General features: G+C 38.4%; 1 protein-coding gene across 13 annotated transcripts in view; it reads right to left on the minus strand.

Moving 5' to 3' along the window:
- Nucleotides 1–20,999, minus strand: part of LOC129640338 (uncharacterized) — a 478,862-nt gene that overhangs the window by 247,181 nt on the left and 210,682 nt on the right. For 12 of the 13 annotated variants that reach the window (XR_008708748.1, XM_055565608.1, XM_055565611.1 and 9 more), the window contains one exon: nucleotides 58–177. The exons of the other annotated variant lie outside the window; for it this stretch is intronic. Coding sequence is in view for 10 of the 12 variants with exons in the window: in XM_055565608.1 (XP_055421583.1) it covers nucleotides 58–177 (120 nt within the window). In the remaining 2 variants the exon portion in view is untranslated. The remainder of the gene's footprint in view (nucleotides 1–57; nucleotides 178–20,999) is intronic. 13 annotated transcript variants of the gene reach the window in all.

Genomic DNA, 20,999 nt, shown 5'->3' on the forward strand with positions numbered 1-20,999 from the left:
CAAATCTTTACTAAATAATTTCTATTAATGATAAAGCTTTTCTTAAAAATCGCTTACCACTTGCACATTACATGACTTCTTTTCAGGGGTAATAACTTCTGGAATTTGTGTTTCCAGTTCTGTAAGATCATGTGGCAGAGCAATTATGTAATGATAGATTTTAGTCACACCCTTGCACTAGAAAAGAAAAAAAAGAAAAAATATATGAAAATCATATCAGCATCACTATTTCAGTTCTAACGTGTAATTGCCATAATTTTCAGGTTTAAAAAATGAATATATAATATATATGCATGTACATATATATTCCTATTTGTATTCAGAGAGAGATACAACATGACTCACCAAAAGATGAAAAATATATTTATATGTTTGCAGAGTGAGTCAACTGTGTATTATTAAAGCATAAAACTGGACTTAATTTTTTAGGTCCTCTCAACTGTCGTATGGGCAAAGTGCAGATGAGTGAGAAATAAAATGAGATTAAAAAGGTCAATTTATTCCTGAAAAAGTACACATATTCATGGAAATTTTGGAAAAGGCAGAAAACCTAAGAAAAAATTAGCTATCACCCAGAATAGCAAACCCCCTCTTCCAACAACACAAGAGACGACTCTACACATGGGCATCACCAGATATTCAATATCGAAATCAGACTGATTATACTGTTTTCAGCCGAAGATAGAGAAGCTCTATACAGTCAGCACAAAAAAAGACCAGGAGCTGACTGTGGCTCAGATTATGAACTCCTTATTGCAAAAATTCAGACTTAAATTGAAGAACATAGGGAAAACCTATAGGCCATTCAGGCATGACCTAAATCAAATCCCTTAAAATTATACAGTGGAAGTGGCAAATAGATTCAAGGGATTAGATCTCATGAGCAGAGTGACTGAAGAACTATGGATGGACGTTCATAACACTGTACAGGCAGTGGTGATCAAAATCATCCTGAAAAAAAAAGAAATGAAAAAAAGGCAAAATGATTGTCTGAGGAAGTCTTACAGATAGCTGAGAAAAGTGAAAGGCAAAGGAGGAAAGGAAAAATATACCCATCTGAAAGCAGAGTTCCAAAGAACAGCAAGAAGAGACAAGAAATCCTCCCTATGTTTAGATCAATGCAAAGAAATATAGGAAAACAATAAAATGGGAAAAACTAGATATCTTTTCAAGAAAATTAGAGATACCAAGGGGATATTTCATGCAAAGATGGGCATGATAAAGGACAGAAATTGTATGGACCTAAAGAAACAGAAGATATTAAGAAAAGGTGGCAAGAATACAAAGAAGAACTATACAAAAAAGATCTTAATGACCCACATAACCACAGTGGTGTGATCAAACAAATAGAGTCAGACATCTGGGAATGTGAAGTCAAGTGGGCCTTAGGAAGCATCACTATGAACAAAGCTAGTTGATGTGATAGAATTCCAGCTGAGCTATTGCAAATACTTAAAAGATGATGCTGTTAAAGTGGTACACTCAATATGCCAGAAAATTTGAAAACTCAAGCAGTGGCCACAGGACTGGAAAAGATCAGTTTTCATTCCAGTCCCAAAGAAAGGCAACGTCAAAGAATGTTCAAACTACTGAACAATTGCACTAATCTCACATACTAGCAAAGACTTCTCTGGTAGCTCAGATGGTAAAGCATCAGCCTACAATGCAGGAGAAATGGGTTTGATCCCTGGGTCAGAAAGATCCCCTGGAGAAGGAAATGGCAACGCACTGCAGTACTCTTGCCTGGAAAATCCCATGGACGGAGGAGCCTGGTAGGCTACAGCCCATGGGGACGCAGAGTCAAACACAACTGAGTGACTTCATTTCATTTCTTTCAATTCAATTCTCAAAATTCTCCAAGCTAAGCTTCAACAGTACATGAACAGAGAACTTCCAGACGTTCAAGCTGGATTTAGAAAAGGCAGAGGAACCAGAGATCAAATTGCCAACATCTGCTGGATCATCAAAAAAGCAAGAGAGTTCCAGAAAAATATCTATTTCTGCTTTATTGACTATGCCAAAGCCTTTGACTGTGTGGATCACAATAAACTGTGGAAAATTCTGAAAGAGATGGGAATACCAGACCACCTGACCTGCCTCTTAAGAAACCTGTATGCACGTCTGGAAGCAACAGTTAGAACTGGACATGGAACAACAGACTTGTTCCAAATAGGAAAAGGAGTATATCAAGGCTGTATATTGTCACCCTGCTTATTTAACTTATATGCAGAATACATTATGAAAAACACTGGGGCTGGAGGAAGCACAAACTGGAATCAAGATTGCCAGGAGAAATATCAGTAACCTTAGATATGCAGATGACACCACCCTTATGGCAGAAAGTGAAAAAGAACTAAAGAGCCTCTTGATGAAAGTGAAAGAGGACAGTGAAAAAGTTGGCTTAAAGCTCAACATTCAGAAAACAAAGATCATGGCACTGGTCCCATCACTTCATGGCAAATAGATGGGGAAACAGTGGAAATAGTGGCTGACTTTATTTTTCTGGGCTCCAAAATCACTACAGATGGTGACTGCAGCCATGAAATTAAAAGACGCTTACTCCTTGGAAGGAAAGGTATGACCAACCTAGACAGCATATTAAAATGCAGAGACATTAGTTTGCCAACAAAGGTCCGTCTAGTCAAGGCTATGGTTTTTCCAGTGGTCATGTATGGATGTGAGAGTTGGACTATAAAGAAAGCTGAGTGCCAAATAATTGATGCTTTTGAACTGTGGTATTGGGGAAGACTCTTGAGAGTCCCTTGGACTGCAAGGAGATCCATCCAGTTCATCCTAAAGGAGATCAGTCCTGGGTGTTCATTGGAGGGACTGATGCTGAAGCTGAAACTCCAATACTTTGGCCACCTGATGAGCATTGCTGACTCATTTGAAAAGACCCTGATGCTAGGAAAGATTGAAGGCAGGAGGAGAAGGGGACAGAGGATGAGATGGTTGGATGGCATCACCGACTCGATGGACATGGGTTTGGGTGAATTCTGGGAGTTGGTGGTGGACAGGGAGGCCTGGCGTGCTGCAGTTCATGGGGTCGCAAAAAGGTGGACACAACTGATTCACTGAACTGAAATGAACTGAATGAATTGATTCTTTTGAACTGTGGTTTTTGGGAAGACTCTTGAGTCCCTTGGAGACTCGAGGACTCAAGACAGCAAGGAGATCAAACCCGTCAATCCTAAAAGAAATCGGTACTGAATATTCATTGGAAGACTGATGCTGACGCTGAAACTCCAATACTTTGGCCACCTGATCTGAAGAACTAACTCCCTGGAAAAGACCCTGAAGCTGGGAGAGATTGAAGGCAGGAGGAGAAGGGAACTAGAGAGGATGAGATGGTTGAATCGCATCACCAACTCAATGCACATGAGTTTGAGCAAGCCCCAGCAGTTGGTGATTGACAGGGAAGCCTGGTGTGCAGAAGTCCATGGGGTCACAAATAGTACGACATGACTGACTGAACTGATATATATATATATATATATATATATATATATATATATATATATATATATATATATATATAAACTGCTACAGAGGTTTCCTTGCCCCAAATCTAGTTCACCGCTTCCATAAGATTACTTTACAAGATACAAAAAAATCTTAAGTGTCTTCTCCAAAATAAGAGCTTTAAAAAGCTTTAGCCATTTGAGCAGGTACTGACATAATGGCTGAAAACATTAAAATAAATGCTATAAGATCTCAGCTTGTGCTTGCTTATTTATGTGTGCCTGTATGCATGTATGCTCAAGTCACTTCAGTCATGTCTGACTCTTTTTGACTCTATGGACTATAGCCCTCCAGTTGTATCTGACTCTTTGTGACCCTATGGACTATAGCCCTCCAGGCTCCTCTGTCTATGGGATTCTCTAAGCAAGAATACTGGAGTGGGTTGCTATGCCCACTTTCAGGGGATCTTCCCGACCCAGGTATTGAACCCATGTCTCCTGCACTGCAGTCAGATTCTTTGCCACTAAGCCACTGGGGAAGCCCATGTGTGTCTGTATATGTATGCTGTAATGTGAAATATTCTTCTGACTCGTAATGGTATTGCCAAATTAACTTATAAAAGAGCTATGTTAAATTAATTCAAAGAAAAGTAAGAGCTTATACAAATTAAGCAGTCATAAAATTCTCAAGATTTTATTCTCAGGGTTATTAGAAATAAACCCAAATGCTTCAAGTTCATGTGGCCTGGGAAAATACTCAGTATCAAGACTGGCTTGTGTGTGTGTGTGCTAAGTGGCTTCAGTCGTGTCCGACTCTATGTGACACTATGGACTGTGTAGCCAACAAGGCTCCTCTCTCCATCGGATTCTCCAGGTAAGAATACTGGAGAGGGTGGCCATGCCCTTCTCCACAGGATCTTCCCCACCCAGGGACTGACCTGTGTCTCTTATTTCTGTTGCATTGGCAGGCAGGTTCTATACCTCTAGCACCACCTGGGAAGCCCAGATTTATTAATTAAAATAGATGCGTCTTTACAGTTGTCAACATGAAAAATAATTTTTACATACATCTTTTATTCTTCTGAGGTTTATTAGTCAAGTAAGTTCGTGTTATCTACTGTTATGGAATGCTAGTGAATAAAAAAATCTTATGATGATTTTGTCTAATGTCTTAGAAAGAATAAAGCCAATAAGATCTTTAAAATTTACTCTGCTGAATTTTATCTTAACAGATTTAACATATGGAATTTGATTCTAAAATATTAGTAAGAGTTAAGAAGGGAAATGAAAACCTTAAGAAAAAAAGAATTATAAATAAGAGCTGATAAACTATATTTTTACCTATTAATAAAATTCATGGATGGTTACAAGAGCATATGTTCCCATCCATGAGTTTATATGGGCTTCCCTCGTAGCTCAGTTGGTAAAGAATCTGCCTGCAATGCAGGAGACCCAGGTTCGATTCCTGGGTCGGGAAGATCCCCTGGAGAAGGAAATGGCAAACCCACTCCAGTATTCTTGCCTGAGAAGTCCATGGACCGAAGAGCCCAGCAGGCTGCAGTCCACAGAGTTGCAAGTGTCAGACACGGCTTAGCCACCATATGTGTGTGTGTGTGTGTGTGTGTGTGTGTATACACACACCACTGTATACACACATACACACATGAATCTCCATCACTTAGCACAATTCTAAGTATATACAGTAGAACTACATAAATATTTATCACTGATGAGTACGTGGGCATAAAAGCAATTCTCAAACTTTTCCAAAGAATATTTAAAATAATTAAGTATAACATTGGTTTTAGGTTAAAGGGTCATGGAAAAACACAGTGATTTAAATGGTTAAAGAGCAAAATCTCTTACAATTTTAATGACCTGAAAAAACTTATAGATAAAAATCCATATTCATGCTGGTACCAAATGTGTATTTTTTCCCCAGTAAATATTCAATTTGATATATACATTTAAAACGTAAAGCTATAAATATGTCATAAGTCATACATACTTGCCTAGGTTGATTTTTTAAAAGAGGAATCAGATAATATTTAAGTTGGATATTATCTTAAACAACATCTACTTCAATCTCTTCATTTTGAGATTGGGAAATTGAGGTTGTTACACCATGTAAGAGTTGAGGTCCAAAGGGGCAAGGACCATGTCTTTATTCTCTTTGTATCTCTTTTACCTAAATCTTATAACCGGTATATAGTAGATGTTTATTAAATGTTTACTAAATGAATTAAATTCACTCCAAACCAGAACTTCATCCTTCAGCCAGCCAGTGTCTTAATTGTTACACCAATGAATCAAGCTCATTCTTTTTATTTATTTTTAAATTGAAGGATAATTGCTTTACAGAATTTTGTTGTTTTCTGCCAAACCTCAACATGAATCAGCCATAGGTATACATATATCCTCTGCCTTCTGAACCTCCCTCCCATCTCCCTTCCCATCCCATCCCTCCAGGTTGATACAGAGCCCCTGTTTGAGTTTCCTGAACCATAGAGCAAATTCCCATTAGCTATCTATTTTACATTTGGTAATGTAAGTTTCCACGTTACTCTTTCCATACATCTCACCCTCTCCTCCCCTCTCCCCATGTCCATAAGTCTATTCTGTATGCCTGTTTCTCCACTGCTGCCCTGTAAGTAAATTATTCAATATCATTTTTTCTAGATTCCGTATATATGTGTTAGAATATGATATTTATCTTTCTCTTTCTGACTTACTTCACTGGGTATAATAGGTTCTAGGTTCATCCACTTCCATAGAACAGACTCAAATGTGTTCCTTTTTATGGCTGAGTAATGTTCCATTGTATATATGTACCACAACTTCTTTATCCATTCATCTGTTGATGGACATCTAGGTTGCTTCCATGTTCTAGCTATTGTAAATAGTGCTGTAATGAATAATGGGATACATGTGTCTTTTTCTATTTTGGTTTCCTCAGGGTATATGCCTAGGAGTGGGATTGCGGAGTCATATGCTAGTTTTATTCCTAGTTTTCTAAGGAATCTCCCTCCATACCATCTTCTATAGCAGCTGTATCAATTTTCATTCCCACCAACAGTGCAAGAGCTGTTGCACAGCTCTTTTCTCCACACCCTCTCCAGCATTTATTGTTTGTAGACTTTTTGATGATGGCCATCCTGACTGGTATGAGGTTTTATCTCATTGTAGTTTTGATTTGCATAATAACGAGTGATGTTGAGCATCTTTTCATGTCTTTGTTAGCCATCTGTATGTCTTCTTTGGAGAAATGTCTGTTTAGGTCTTTTTCCCACTTTTTGATTGGGTTGTTTATTTTTCTGGTACAGAGTTGTATGAGCTGCTTGTCTATTTTGGAAATTAATTGTTTGACAGTGGCTTCATTTGCTATTATTTTCCTGAATTCAGATTATACTACAAAGCTACAGTCATCAAGATAGCATGGTACTGGCACAAAAACAGAAATATAGACCAATGGAACAAGAGAGAAAGCCCAGAAGTAAATCCATGCACAAATGTGTACCTCATTTTTGACAAAGGAGGCAAGAATATATAATGGGGCAAAGACAGCCTCTTCAATAAATGGTGCTGGGAAAATGGATAGCTACATGTAAAAGAATGAAAGTAAAACACTTCCTAACACCACACACAAAGATAAACCCAGAATGGATTAAAGACCTAAATGTAAGACCTGAAACTATAAAACTCTTAGAGGAAAACATAGGCAGAACACTCAGTGACATAAATCAAAGCAAGTTCCTCTATGACCCACCTCCTAGAGTAATGGAAATAAAACCAAAAGTAAATAAGTGGGACCTAATTAAACTTAAAAGCTTTTGCACAGCAAAGGAAACTATAATCAAGGTGAAAAGACAACCCTCAGAATGGGAGAAAATAAAACCTCATTTTATCTTCATATTGATTTCTTTGATTGTAGTACCCCTACCTTCACCTCTAACTAAACTGTTTCCAGTTTTCAGAATCCAATTGCATTCAAATTTTATCCGTGAAATCTTATGGATAATTTTAGCCTTCTTTACACAAGGGTATGACTATCTTCCCACACAAATTCTTTTGCAGATCACTGCACATCTGAATCCTTATATTTGACCACATGGATGGGGAAAAGAAAATGGGGGCAGGCTGCAAGAAAAGAATGGAAGCTAAACTTTCATGACTGTATTAGGAATGGGACAAGGAACAGTAGTGAGATAGTATTAAGTTGTTTCTTCATTTGATAAACCTATAGTTGGGCAGTGTTAGTAGATAAAACAAAACAGAACCTCATCTGATCCTTTCATTTCCTTGGATACCTTATTTTCCTAATTAGGCTATCAGGCCTTCTTTTCTAAATTTAATCATCAACTCTTTAAGAGTATGGGAACATTTTTCACAATTTGCAAATCCCTTTAACAGTGTACACAGAATAACTTCAATAAACATCAGATAGGCTGGAAAGCATAAAGGCAAGTGACAGTGCTAATTAAGTAAGAGCTTTCCTGGCCTCTTTCCCTTCCCAGCCCTAGACTCTCACTCTCTTACCTCTACTTTAATTCTGGAGAGATTAGAAACCAGTGAACAAACTGAGCAGTAAGGAGTGGGGAAAGCAAGAAGAAACAAATCTCCCTTACAAAACTGCAAGTTGTTGGTTCCAGGAAGCCATAGCTATTAGAGGACATTAAGTACAACTTTGTGCGAAGTTGAAATTCTGACCTCTAAATACTTCAGGTATTTATATTTAATAAAATAGAGCAGCAAAGTCTTGGAAGTGCCCGATTTATATCTTATTGAACTTAAAAGAAATTTGTTGTTATTGCTGTTGTTGTTTAGTCACTAAGTCGTGTCCAACTCTTTTGTGACCACATGGACGGTAGCCCACCAGGGTCCCCTGCCCATGGGATTTCCCAGGCAAGAATACTGGAGTGGCATGCTATTTCCTTCTCCAGAGGATCTTCCCAACCCCAGGATTCAACTTGCATCTCCTTCACTGGCAGGCGGATTCTTTACCACTTAGCCACGAGATAAATAATATATATATATATATTTTTTATTATTTTTTATTATTTTTATATTTATATTTTATATTATATTATATTTTATTATTTATTTATTATATTATATATATATAATATATATATTTTAGTGATATTCCACCAATTGTCCTTGTACAGCTCCTAATTACAACTAGTAATTATATCTAAGAGTATTGTAGTATTATGTTCATTTGCCTGTTTCATAAGATAAATGACTATACATTTATATATGGGCTTGGGTAATGGGATAAATTCATCCTGGAGAAAATATGGCATGGATTTTGCTATTATTGTTAGGATAACTGTTTGAACATATTTACTTACTTACCTTCTGGTGAATTTTGTTTTTGTTATTGTTAAAATACTATTCAGAAATTTTATTTATTGCTCAGAAGAATGTTTAGTATAATGCAAAGATAATGAAATATAAAGACAGTGAGTGTTGTCTAGAAAAGTGAAGTTTTGGTAAAATCATTGACTTGTATACACAGGCACACATACACACACATCCTGGCATGGCTGCATGATTTTATGGCACATCTTTTATGTTTTGACTTCCTTTTGGTTAATTTTGAAATGATATACTTTTATGCCACTCTCATCATTCTTCTCGCCCCACAACACTCTTTTTGTCAACATACGGGTTACAATATATTTTGCAACTTGCTACATACAGAACACTGGCCTCAGATCAGATCAGATCAGTCGCTCAGTCGTGTCCAATTCTTTGCGACCCCATGAATTGCGGCAAACCAGGCCTCCCTGTCCATCACCAACTCCCGGAATTCACTCAGACTCACGTCCATCGAGTCAGTGATGCCATCCAGCCATCTCATCCTCTGTCGTCCCCTTCTCCTCCTGCCCCCAATCCCTCCCAGCATCAGAGTCTTTTCCAATGAGTCAACTCTTCTCATGAGGTGGCCACAGTACTGGAGTTTCAGCTTTAGCATCATTCCTTCCAAAGAAATCCCAGGGCTGATCTCCTTCAGAATGGACTGGTTGGATCTCCTTGCAGTCCAAGGGACTCTCAAGAGTCTTCTCCAACACCACAGTTCCAAAGCATCAATTCGTCGGCCCTCAGCCTTCTTCACAGTCCAACTCTCACATCCATACATAACCACAGGAAAAACCATAGCCTTGACTAGACAAACCTTTGTTGGCAAAGTAATGTCTCTGCTTTTGAATATGCTATCTAGGTTGGTCATAACTTTCCTTCCAAGGAGTAAGCGTCTTTTAATTTCATGGATGCCTGGAGATAAGTAAAAATAATCAAGGTATGAACAATCTCTATCACTCTTTCAATTTTACTGAAAACTCTGGCTTCCATTTGTAGTTTACTATGACAATGCAAGACATAATTATGAATATTGGTTAACTGCAAGTAGAGCCCCTATCATAAATGGCTACTTAATATGTTTCTCATCTTGCATAAAAAAGGATTAACGCTGGTTTCAAATTTACAATGCAAGAATTTTAATGAATGTCTTTTCTCTCCACAGCCCTATTTTATTCTTGGTAAATAAAGAAGAAAAAACCTATAATGGAAAATTAATGGCTTACTATAAAGGGTAATAAAAAGTAACACAGTAATGAATTGAAGTGATAAGTTGCACGATCCCTTAACATTCCCATAGATAATAGTCAAGGCTGAAGAACATCAGGATGACTTCTAAAGATACATCAGAGAGGGAGAATGTAAAAAGCTGTTCTGCTTAGCACAATCATTGTTAGAGCTCTGTCAGAATGGTTTTCTTTCAATGGTAGTACTTTCTGGACAAAATATGAAAAAAAAAATGGACTGTTTTTCCTGGCACATGCACATGGAGGCTAAACAATACATTACTAAAGAATCAATGGATCACTGAAAATTAAAGAGGAAATTTAAAAATATATATCTAGAGACAAAAGACAATGATGCTAAAACAATCCAAAACCCTATGGGGCAGAGCAAAAGATGGAAGTTAACAGTGATACATTTCTAACTCAAGAAAAAGAAAAAGCTGAAATAAACAACCTAAACTTACACTGAAAGCTATTACAGAAAGAACAATAAAAACTCAATGTAAAAAAAAAAAAAAAGCCCAAAGTGAATAGAATGAAATAAATCACAAAGATCAGAGCAAGTATAATTAAGTAGAGAAGAAGAAAATGAAAGCAAACCTCAATAAAACCTCAACAAAAAGCTGGTTCTTTGAGGAGAGGAAGATGATCGACCTTTATTTAGGTTCATCAGGAAAACGAGAGTGAGAACTAAAAATCAATAAAAGTATAAATAAAAAACAAGAAGTTACAATAGGCAATTTATTGTTGTTCAGCCACTCAGTCTTGACTGACTCTTCACGACCCCATGGACTGAAGCACACCAGGCTTCCCTCTCCTTCACCATCTCGTGGAGTTTACCTAAAGTCATGTCCATTGAATTGGTGATACCATCCAACCATCTCATCCTCTGTCATCCCCTTCTCCTCTTGCCTTCAATCCTTCCCAGCATCGGGGTCTTTTTCAATGAATCAGTTCTTCGCATCAAGTGACTTAAGTATTGGAGCTTCAGCATCGGTCCTTTCAATGACTATTCATTGTTGATTTCCTTTAGGATTGACTGATTTGATATCCTTGCTGTTCAAGGACTCTCAAGAGTCTTCTCCAGCACCATAGTTCCAAGGGACCAATTCTTTGGTGCTCAGCCTTTTTTATTGTCCAACTTTCACACTGGTACATGGCTACAGGAAAAAATATTGCTTTGACTATACAGACCTTGGTAGGCAAAGTAATGTATGTTTCTTAATATGCTGTCTAGGTTTCTTACAGCTTTTCTTCCAAAGAGCAAGCATCTTTTAAATTCATGGCCATAGTCACCATCTGTGGTGATTCTGGAGTGCAAGAAAATAAAGTCTGTCACTGTTCAGATTATTTCTTCATCTATTTGCCGTGAAGTGACCATATGCCATGATATTGGTTTTTTGAATGCTGAATTTTAAGCTAGCTTTTCATTCTCCTCTTTCATCTTCATCAAGAGGCTCTTTAGTTCCTCTTCATTTTGGCCTTAAGGGTCGTATTGTCTGCATATTTGATGTTCTTGATATTTCTCCTCACAATCTTGATTCCAGCTTGTGTTTCATCCAGTCTGGCATTTCACATGATGTATTCTGGGTATAAGTTAAATAAGCAGTGTGACAATATACAGCCTTGATGTACACCTTTCCCAATTTGGAACCAGTTCCCTTTTTTTATGTCCAGTTGTAACTGTAGTTTCTTGATCTGCATACAGTTTCTCAGGAGGCAGGTAATGTGGTCCGATATTCCCATCACTTTCAGAATTTTCCAGTTAGTCTTATCCACACAAAGGCTTTAACGTAGTCAATGAAGCAGAAGTAAATGTTGTTCTAGAATTCTCTGGCTTTATGTATGATCCAGTGGACGTTGGCAATTTTATCTCTGGTTCCTCTGACCATTTGCTGACCTGGGGCCACTCCTGAGTTTTCTAAATCTGCTGATATATTGAGTGCAGCACTGTAACAGCATCATCTTCTAGCATGTGAAATAGCTCAGCTGAAATCCCATCACCTCCACTAGCTTTGTTTGTAGTTATGCTTCCTAAAGTCCACTTGACTTCACACTCTAGGATGTTTGGCTCTAAATGAGTGATCACCCCATTGTGGATATCTGGGTCATTAAGATATTTTTTGTGTGTAGCTATTCTGTATACATTTGCCACCTCTCCTTAATATCTTCTGCTTCTGTTAGGTCCATATCATTTCTGTCCTTTATTGTGCCCATATTTGTGTAAGATGTTCCCTTGATAGCTCTAATTTTCTTGAAGAGATCCCTAGTCCTCCACAGTCTATTGTTTTCCTCTACTTCTTTACAGTGTTCACTTAAAAAGCCTTTCTTATCTCTCCTTGCTTTCTCTGGAACTCTGCATTCAGATGGGTATATCTTTCTTTTTCTCCTTTGCCTTTCATTCTCTTCTTTTCTCAGCTATTTGTAAGGCCTGCTCAGATAACCATTTTGCCTCTTTGAATTTATTTTTCTTCAGGATGGTTTTGATCACCACTTCCTATACAATGTTATAAACATCCATCCGTATTTCTTCAGGCACTCTATCAGATCTCATCCCTGGAATCTTTTTTCTTTTTTTCCCCACTTCCACTGCATATTCACAAAGGATGTGATTTAGGTCATACCTGAATATCCTAGTGATATTCCCTACATTCTTTAAGTTTGAATAGCTAATATGATCATTTGCAGTTTTCATGATCTGAGCCACAGTTGGCTCCCGGTCTTGTTTTTGTTGACTGCATAGAGCTTCTCCATCTTCAGCTACAAAGAATATAATCAATTTTATATCAGTATTCACCATCTAGTGATCTTCATATGTAGAGTCGTGTCTTGTGTTGTTGGAAGAGGGTGTTTGCTCTGAGCAGTGCATTCTCTTGGCAAAACTCTGTTAGACTTCGTCCTGCTTCATTTTGTACTCTAAGGCCAACTTGCCTGTTATTTCAGGTATCTTTTGATTTCCTACTTTTGCATTCCAGTCCCCTATGATGAAAAGGACATTTTTGGGGTGTTAGTTCTAGAAGGTTTTGTAGGTCTTCATAGAACCATTCAACGTCAGCTTCTTCAGCATTAGTGGCTGCGGCATAGACTTGGATTACTGTGATACTGAATGGTTTGCCTTGGAAATGAATTGAGATCATTCTGTCATTTTTGAGACTGCACCCAAGTAATGCATTTTGGGCCGTTTTATTGACTATGAGAGCTATTACATTTTTTTTCCTAAGGGATTCTTGCCCACAGTAGTAGGTATAATGGTCATCTGAATTAAATTCGCCCACTCCCGTCCATTTTAGTTCACTGATTCCTAAAATGTCAGTGTTCACTCTTGCCATCTCTTTGACCACTTCCAATTTACTTTGATTCATCAACCTAATATTCCAGGTTCCTATGCAAAATTCGTTATAGCATTTTACTTTCATCACCAGACATATCCACAGTGGGCATTGTCTCCACTTTGGCTCAGCCTCTTCATTGTTTCTGGAGCTATTTCTCTGTTCTTTTCCAGTAGTATATTAGACACCTATCAAACTAGGGAGTTCATCTTTCAGTGTCATATCTTTTTTGCCTTTCCAAGGGAAAGGAGCAGTGATCTCCCTCAAGAGACCGAGGCAGACCTGCCTTTGAGCGTTTTAGTGTCTCCTGCCAGAGGCATGAGTCAGCAGTGGCCTGCTGTGGAGAGAGAGGCTCTGCAACAGCTGTCCTGGGAGGCGCATAAGTCCTCTTGAAGGATGTTGCCATTAGCTCCATTATAAAGCCGCCGGGGAAGGCAACTCACAAACTGGAGAACAATTATACCAAATAAGTTATCACACTGCTGGGAAAGTTCTAGGCCCCACAACAGACTTCCCAACCTAGGGATCTGGCAAAGGGACTGAGTATCCCCAGTGATTCCAACTTTGAAGGTCAGAAGGATTTGACTACAGCAGTTCCACAGGACTGGGCAAAAGACACCCTTGGAGAGCACAAACAAAACCTTGTGTACACCAGGATCCAGGAGAAAGGAGCAGTGATCCCACAAGAGGCTGAGCCTTACTTGCTTGTGTGTGCTAGGGAGTCTCAGGTGGAGGCGTGTGTCGACAGAGTTCTGTTGTGGGATCAGGGTACTGCCTACAACAGTCCTGGTATAAGTCCTTTTGAAGGAGGTTGCCATTACTACCATTACCCCTATCATAGTTTGGCCTCAGGCAAAACTACAGGGAGGGAACACAGCCCACAGCCCCATCAGAAGAAAATTGGATTAAAGACTTACAGAGCATGACCTTGCCCACAAGAACAAGGCCCAGTTTTCCTCACAGCCAGTCTCTTCCATCAGGAAGCTTGCACAACCCTCTTATCCTTACCCACCAGAGGGTAGACAGAATTAAAACCACAATCATAGAAAACTAACGAAATTGATCACATTGACCACAACCTTGCCTAATTCAATGAAACTTTGAGCCATGCCATGTAGGACCACCTAAGATGGATAGGTCATGGTGGAGAATTCTGACAAAATATGGTTCACAGGAGAAGGGAATGGCAAACCACTTCAGCATTCTTTCCTTGAGAAGCCCATGAACAGTATGAAAAGGAAAAATGATATGACAATAGACAATGCAGAAATACAAAGGATTGTAAGAGACTATTACAAGCAACCGTATGCCAATAAAATGGACAACTTAGAAGAAATGGGCAAATTCATAGAAAAGTATAACCTTCCCATACTGAACCAAGAGGAAATAAAAAATATGAACAGACCAACCACAAGGACTGAAACCGAAAGTGTGATTAAAAAACGTATAACAAAAGTCCATGACCAGATGGATTCACAGGTGGAGTCTTTCAAACATTTAGAAAAAGATAAAACTTATTTTTCTCAAACTTTTCCAAAATATCTCAGAGGGAGAAACACTCATTCTATGAAGCCACCATCACCCAGATACCAAAACCAAAGATATCACAAAAGAAGAAAATTATAGACCGATATAACTGATGAATTGGAGAAGGAAACGGTAACCCACTCTAGTATTCTTGCCTGGAGAGTCCCAGGGACGGGGGAGACTGGTGGGCTGCCATCTATGGGGTCACACAGAGTTGGACATGACTGAAGTGACTTGGCAGTAGCAGCAGCAGCATAACTGATGAATATAGATGCAAAAATAATCAACAAAATAATAGCAACTCGAATCCAACAACATATTAAAAGGAACATACAACATGATCTAGTGGGATTTATCCCAGGGATGCAAGGATTCTTTAATATATGCCAATCAAAATTTGAAACACAATATTAACTGAAGAACAAAAATCATAAGATCATTTCAATAGATGCAGAAAAAGCTTTTGACAAAATTCAACACTCATTTCACTCATTTCTGATTTAAAAAAAAAAAAAAAAAAAAAAAAAAAAAAAAAAAAAAAACAAGAAAATGGGCATAGATGGAACCTATCACAGACAACATTATTTTCAATGGTGCAATACTGAGAGCATTTCTTTAAAATCAGGAACAAGACAAAGGTGACCACTCTCAGCACTATTATTCAACATATTTTGGAAGTCATTAGCCATGGCAGTCAGAAAAGAAAAAGAAATAAAATAAATCCAAATTGGCAAAAAGGTTAAAATCTCACTGTTTGCAGATGACATGATAATATACATAGAAAATTCTAAAGATGTTATCAGAAAACTTCTAAAGCTCATCAATAAATTTAGTAAATTTGCAGGTTATAAAATTAATACAAACAAATCTCTTGCATTCCTATAATCTAACAATGAAAGATCAGAATGAGAAATTAAGGAAACTACTCTGTTTACCATGGAAATAAAAATTATACAACAACTAGAAATAAACCTATCTAAGGAGGCAAAGATATGTATGCAGAAACCTATGACATTTATGAAAGAAATAAAAGATGACACAAAGAGATGGAGAGGTATATAATGTTCTTGAATTGGAGGAATCAATTTTGTGAGAATGACTACACTATCCAAAGCAATCCATAGATTCAATGCTGCTGCTGCTGCTGCTGCTGCAGCTAAGTCACCTCGGTCATGTCTGACTCTGTGTGACCCCATAGATGGAAGCCCACCAGGCTCCTCTGTTGCTGGGATTCTCCAGGAAAGCACAGTGGAGTGGGTTGCCATTTCCTTCTCCATGCATGCATGCATGCTAAGTCGCTTCAGTCATGTCTGACTCTGTGCAACCCCATATATGGCAGCCCACCAGGCTCCTCGGTCCACAGGATTCTCTAGGAAAGAATACTGGAGTGGGTTGCCATTCCCTTCTCCAAGATTCAATCTAATCCCATTAAATTAACAATTGTATTTCCCATAGAACTAGAAATAAAGGTCTTAAAATTTTTACAGTATTACAAAAGACCTTTAATAGCAGAAGGAATATTCAGGGGTGGGGAGAACAGAGATGATGGAATCAGGCTCGCTGACTTCAGACTATACTACAGGGCTATCAGTTCAGTTCAGTTCAGTTGCTCAGTCGTGTCCAAATCTTTGTGAGCCCATGAATCGCAGCACGCCAGGCCTCCCTGTCCATCACAAACTCCCAGAGTTCATTCAGGGCTATAGTAATTAATATAGTATGGTACTAGCACCAAAAAAAGAAATATAGATCAATGGAACAGGATACAAATATCAGAGATAAACTCATGCACTTATGGTCACCTAATCTATGAAAAACAGGCCAGAATACACAATGGACCAAAGAGCCTATTCAATAAGTGGTCCTTGGAAAACTGGACAGCTACATGTAAAAGAATGAAATTAGAATACTCAACACCATACATATAAATAAACTTAAAATGGATTAATTACCTAAATATAAAGCCAGACACGATAACACTCTTAAAGAAAAACATAATGTAGGCAGTACACTGTAACATAAATCACAGCAAGATCTTTTCTGATTCACCTCCTAGAGAAATTAGAACAAAAACAACAATAAATAAGTGGGACCTAATTAAACTTAAAGTCTTTCTCATAGCAAAGGAAAACATTAAGAAGATGAAAAGATAAACCTCACAATTGGGGAACATAATAGCAAATGAAACAATTGATAAAGGATTTATCACCAAGATATAAAAACAGCCCAATATAAAAAAAAAAAAAAAATTTAACTCAATAAAACATGGATGGGAGACCTAAATAGATATTTCCCCAAAGTCATACAGATGTCCAAACAACACATGAAAAGAAACACACGAAAAGATGCTTAACATCACTAACTATTCAGTTCAGTTGAGTCACTCAGTCTTGTCCGACTCTTTGTGAACCCATGAATCGCAGCATGCCAGGCCTCCCTGTCTATCACTAACTCCCGGAGTTCACTCAGACTCACGTCCATCGAGTCAGTGATGCCATCCATCCATCTCATCCTCTGTCGGCGCCTTCTCCTCCTGCCCCCAATCCCTCCCAGCATCAGAGTCTTTTCCAATGAGTCAACCCTTTGCATGAGCTGGCCAAAGTACTGGAGTTGCAGCTTTAGCATCATTCCTTCCAAAGTAATCCCAGGGCTGATTTCCTTCAGAATGGACTGGATGGATCTCCTTGCAGTCCAAGGGCCTCTCAGGAGTCTTCTCCAATACCAGGGTTCAAAAGCATTCATTCTTTGGCACTCAGCTTTCCTCACAGTCCAACTCTCACATCTATACATGACCACTGGAAAAACCATAGCCTTGACTAGACGGACCTTTGTTGGCAAAGTAATGTTTCTGCTTTTGAATATGCTATCTAGGTTGGTCATAACTTTCCTTCCAAGGAGTAAGCGTCTTTTAATTTCATGGCTGCAGTCACCATCTGCAATGATTTGGCAGGCCAGGAAAATAAAGTCTGACACTGCTTCCACTGTTTCCCCATCTATTTCCCATGAAGTGATGGGACCAGATGCCATGATCTTCGTTTTCTGAATGTTGAGCTTTAAGCCAACTTTTTCACTCTCCTTTTTTACTTTCATCAAGAGGCTTTTTTAGTTCCTCTTCACTTTCTGTGATAAGGGTGGTTTCGTCTGCATATCTGAGGTTATTGATATTTCTCCTGGCAATCTTGATTCCAGCTTGTGCTTGTTCCAGCCCAACGTTTCTCATGATGTACTCTGTATATAAGTTAAATAAACAGGGTGACAATATACGGCCTTGATGTACTCCTTGTCCTATTTGGAACCAGTCTGTTGTTCCATGTCCAGTTTTAACTGTTGCTTCCTGACCTGCATATAGGTTTCTCAACAGGCAGGTCAGGTGGTCTGGGATTCCCATCTCTTTCAGAATTTTCCACCATTTACTGTGATCCACACAGTCAAAGGCTTTGGCATAGTAAATAAAGCACAAATAGATGTTTTTGTGGAACTTTCTTGTTTTTTTTTTTTTTTTTTGATGATCCAGCGGATGTTGGCAATTTTATCTCTGGTTCCTCTGCCTTTTCTAAAACCAGCTTGAATGTGTGGAATTTCACAGTTCACATATTGCTGAAGCCTGGCTTGGAAAATTTTGAGCATTACTTTACTAGCGCGTGAGATGAGTGAAATTGTGGGGTAGTTTGAGAATTCTTTGTCATTGCCTTTAGGTCAGAATAACCTACAGAGATTTTTTTTTTCCATGTGTCATTATAAACATTAGGATATCTTTTCCTGTGAGAATTAAAAATTAGTAGTGGAGGGCAGTGGTTGTAAAAGGGGAAGGACATTCATTTTTTAGAGTTGGTATAAATCTTTTTTCACAATGATGTAATTTGACTAAAAAGACCTTTCGGGATATGCAACAAGTTCAGTTCAGCTCTGTTCAGTCACCCAATCATGTCCGACTCTTTGGGACTCCATGGACTGCAGCACCCCAGGCTTCCCTGTCCATCACTAACTCCCAGGAGCTTACTCAAACTCATGTCCATCAAGTCAGTGATTCAATCCAACTATATGATCCTCTGTCCTCCCCTTCTTCTCCCGCCTTCCATCTTTACTAGCATCAGAGTCTTTTACAATGAGTCAGTTCTTCCCATAAGATGGCCAAAGTACTGGAGCTTCAACTTCAGTATCAGTCCTTCCAATGAATATTTAGGACCGATTTCCCTTAGGATGGACTGGATGGATCTCCTTGAGGTCCAAGGGACTCTCAAGAGTTTTCTCCAACACTGCAGTTCAAAAGCATCACTTCTTCAGAGCTCAGCTTTCTTTGTACTCCAACATTTACATCCATACATGACTACTAGAAAAACGATAGGTTTGAATAGATGGAACTTGATTGGAAAAGTAATGTCTTTGCTTTTTTTATTTTTTCTTTTAATCTTAATTAGAGGTTAATTAGTTTACAATATTGTATTGGTTTTGCCATACATAAAAATTAATTTGCCATGGGTGTACAAGTGCTCCCCATCATGAACCCTTCTCGCACCTCCCTCCCCGTACCATCCCTCTGAGTCATCCCAGTGGATCAGACTCAAGCATCATGTATCCTGCATTGAACCTGGACTGGTGATTTGTTTCTTATATGATATTATACATGTTTCAATGCCATTCTCCCAAATCATCCCACCCTCTCCCTCTCCCACAGAATCCAAAAGACTCTTCTATACATCTGTGTCTCTTCTGCTGTCTCACATACAGGGTTATCATTACCATCTTTGTAAATTCCATATATATCCGTTAGTATACTGTTTTGGTGTTTTTCTTTCTGACTTACTTCACTCTGTATAATAGGCTCCAGTTTCATCCACCTCATTAGAACTGATTCAAATGTATTCTTTTTAGTGGCTGAGTAATACTCCGTTGTGTATATGTACCACAGCTTTCTTATCCATTCATCTGTTGATGGACATCTAGGTTGCTTCCATGTTCTGGCTATTAAAAACAGTGCTGTGATGAACATTGGGGTACATGTGTCTCTTTCCCTTCTGGTTTCCTCAGTGTGTATGCCCAGCAGTGGCATTGCTGGGTCATAAGGCAGTTCTATTTCCAGTTTTTTTAAGGAATCTCCATACTGTTCTCCATACTGGCTGTACTAGTTTCCATTCCCACCAACAGTGTAAGAGGATTCCTTTTTCTTCACATGCTCTCCAGCATTTATTGCTTATAGACTTTTGGATCACAGCCATTCTGACTGGCATGAAATGGTATCTCATTGTGGTTTTGATTTGCATTTCTCTGATAATGAGTGATGTTGAGCATCTTTTCATATGTTTGTTAGCCATTCGTATGTCTTCTTTGGAGAAACGTCTATTTAGTTCTTTGGCCCATTTTTTGATTGGGTCCTTTACTTTTCTGGAATTGAGCTGTAGGAGTTGCTTGTATATTTTTGAGATTAGTTGTTTGTCAGTTGCTTCATTTGCTATTATTTTCTCCCATTCTGAAGGCTGTCATTTCACCTTGCTTATAATTTCCTTTGTTGTGCAGAAGCTTTTAATTTTAATTAGGTCCCATTTGTTTAAATTTGCTTCTATATCCAATATTCTGGGAGGTGGGTCATAGAGGATCCTGCTGTGATTAACGTTGGAGAGTGTTTTGTCTATGTTCTCCTGTAGCAGTTTTATAGTTTCTGGTCTTACATTTAGATCTTTAATCCATTTTGAGTTTATTTTGGTATATGGTGTTAGAAAGTGTTCTAGTTTCGTTCTTTTACTAGTGGTTGACCAGTTTTCCCAGCACCACTTGTTAAAGAGATTGTCTTTTCTCCATTGTATATTCTTGTCTCCTTTGTCAAAGATAAGGTGTCCATATGTGCGTGGATTTATATCTGGGCTTTCTATTTTGTTTCATTGATCTATATTTGTGTCTTTGTGCCAGTGCCATACTGTCTTGATGACTGTGGCTTTGTAGTAGAGCCTGAAGTCAGGCAGGTTGATTCCTCCAGTTCCATTCTTCTTTCTCAAGATCACTTTGGCTATTCGAGGTTTGTTGTATTTCCATATAAATTGTGAAATTATTTGTTCTAGCTCTGTGAAAAATACCACTGGTAACTTGAGAGGGATTGCATTGAA

This window comes from Bubalus kerabau, chromosome X, assembly GCF_029407905.1.
Source record: "Bubalus kerabau isolate K-KA32 ecotype Philippines breed swamp buffalo chromosome X, PCC_UOA_SB_1v2, whole genome shotgun sequence".
In the NCBI taxonomy this organism is placed as follows: domain Eukaryota; kingdom Metazoa; phylum Chordata; class Mammalia; order Artiodactyla; family Bovidae; genus Bubalus; species Bubalus kerabau.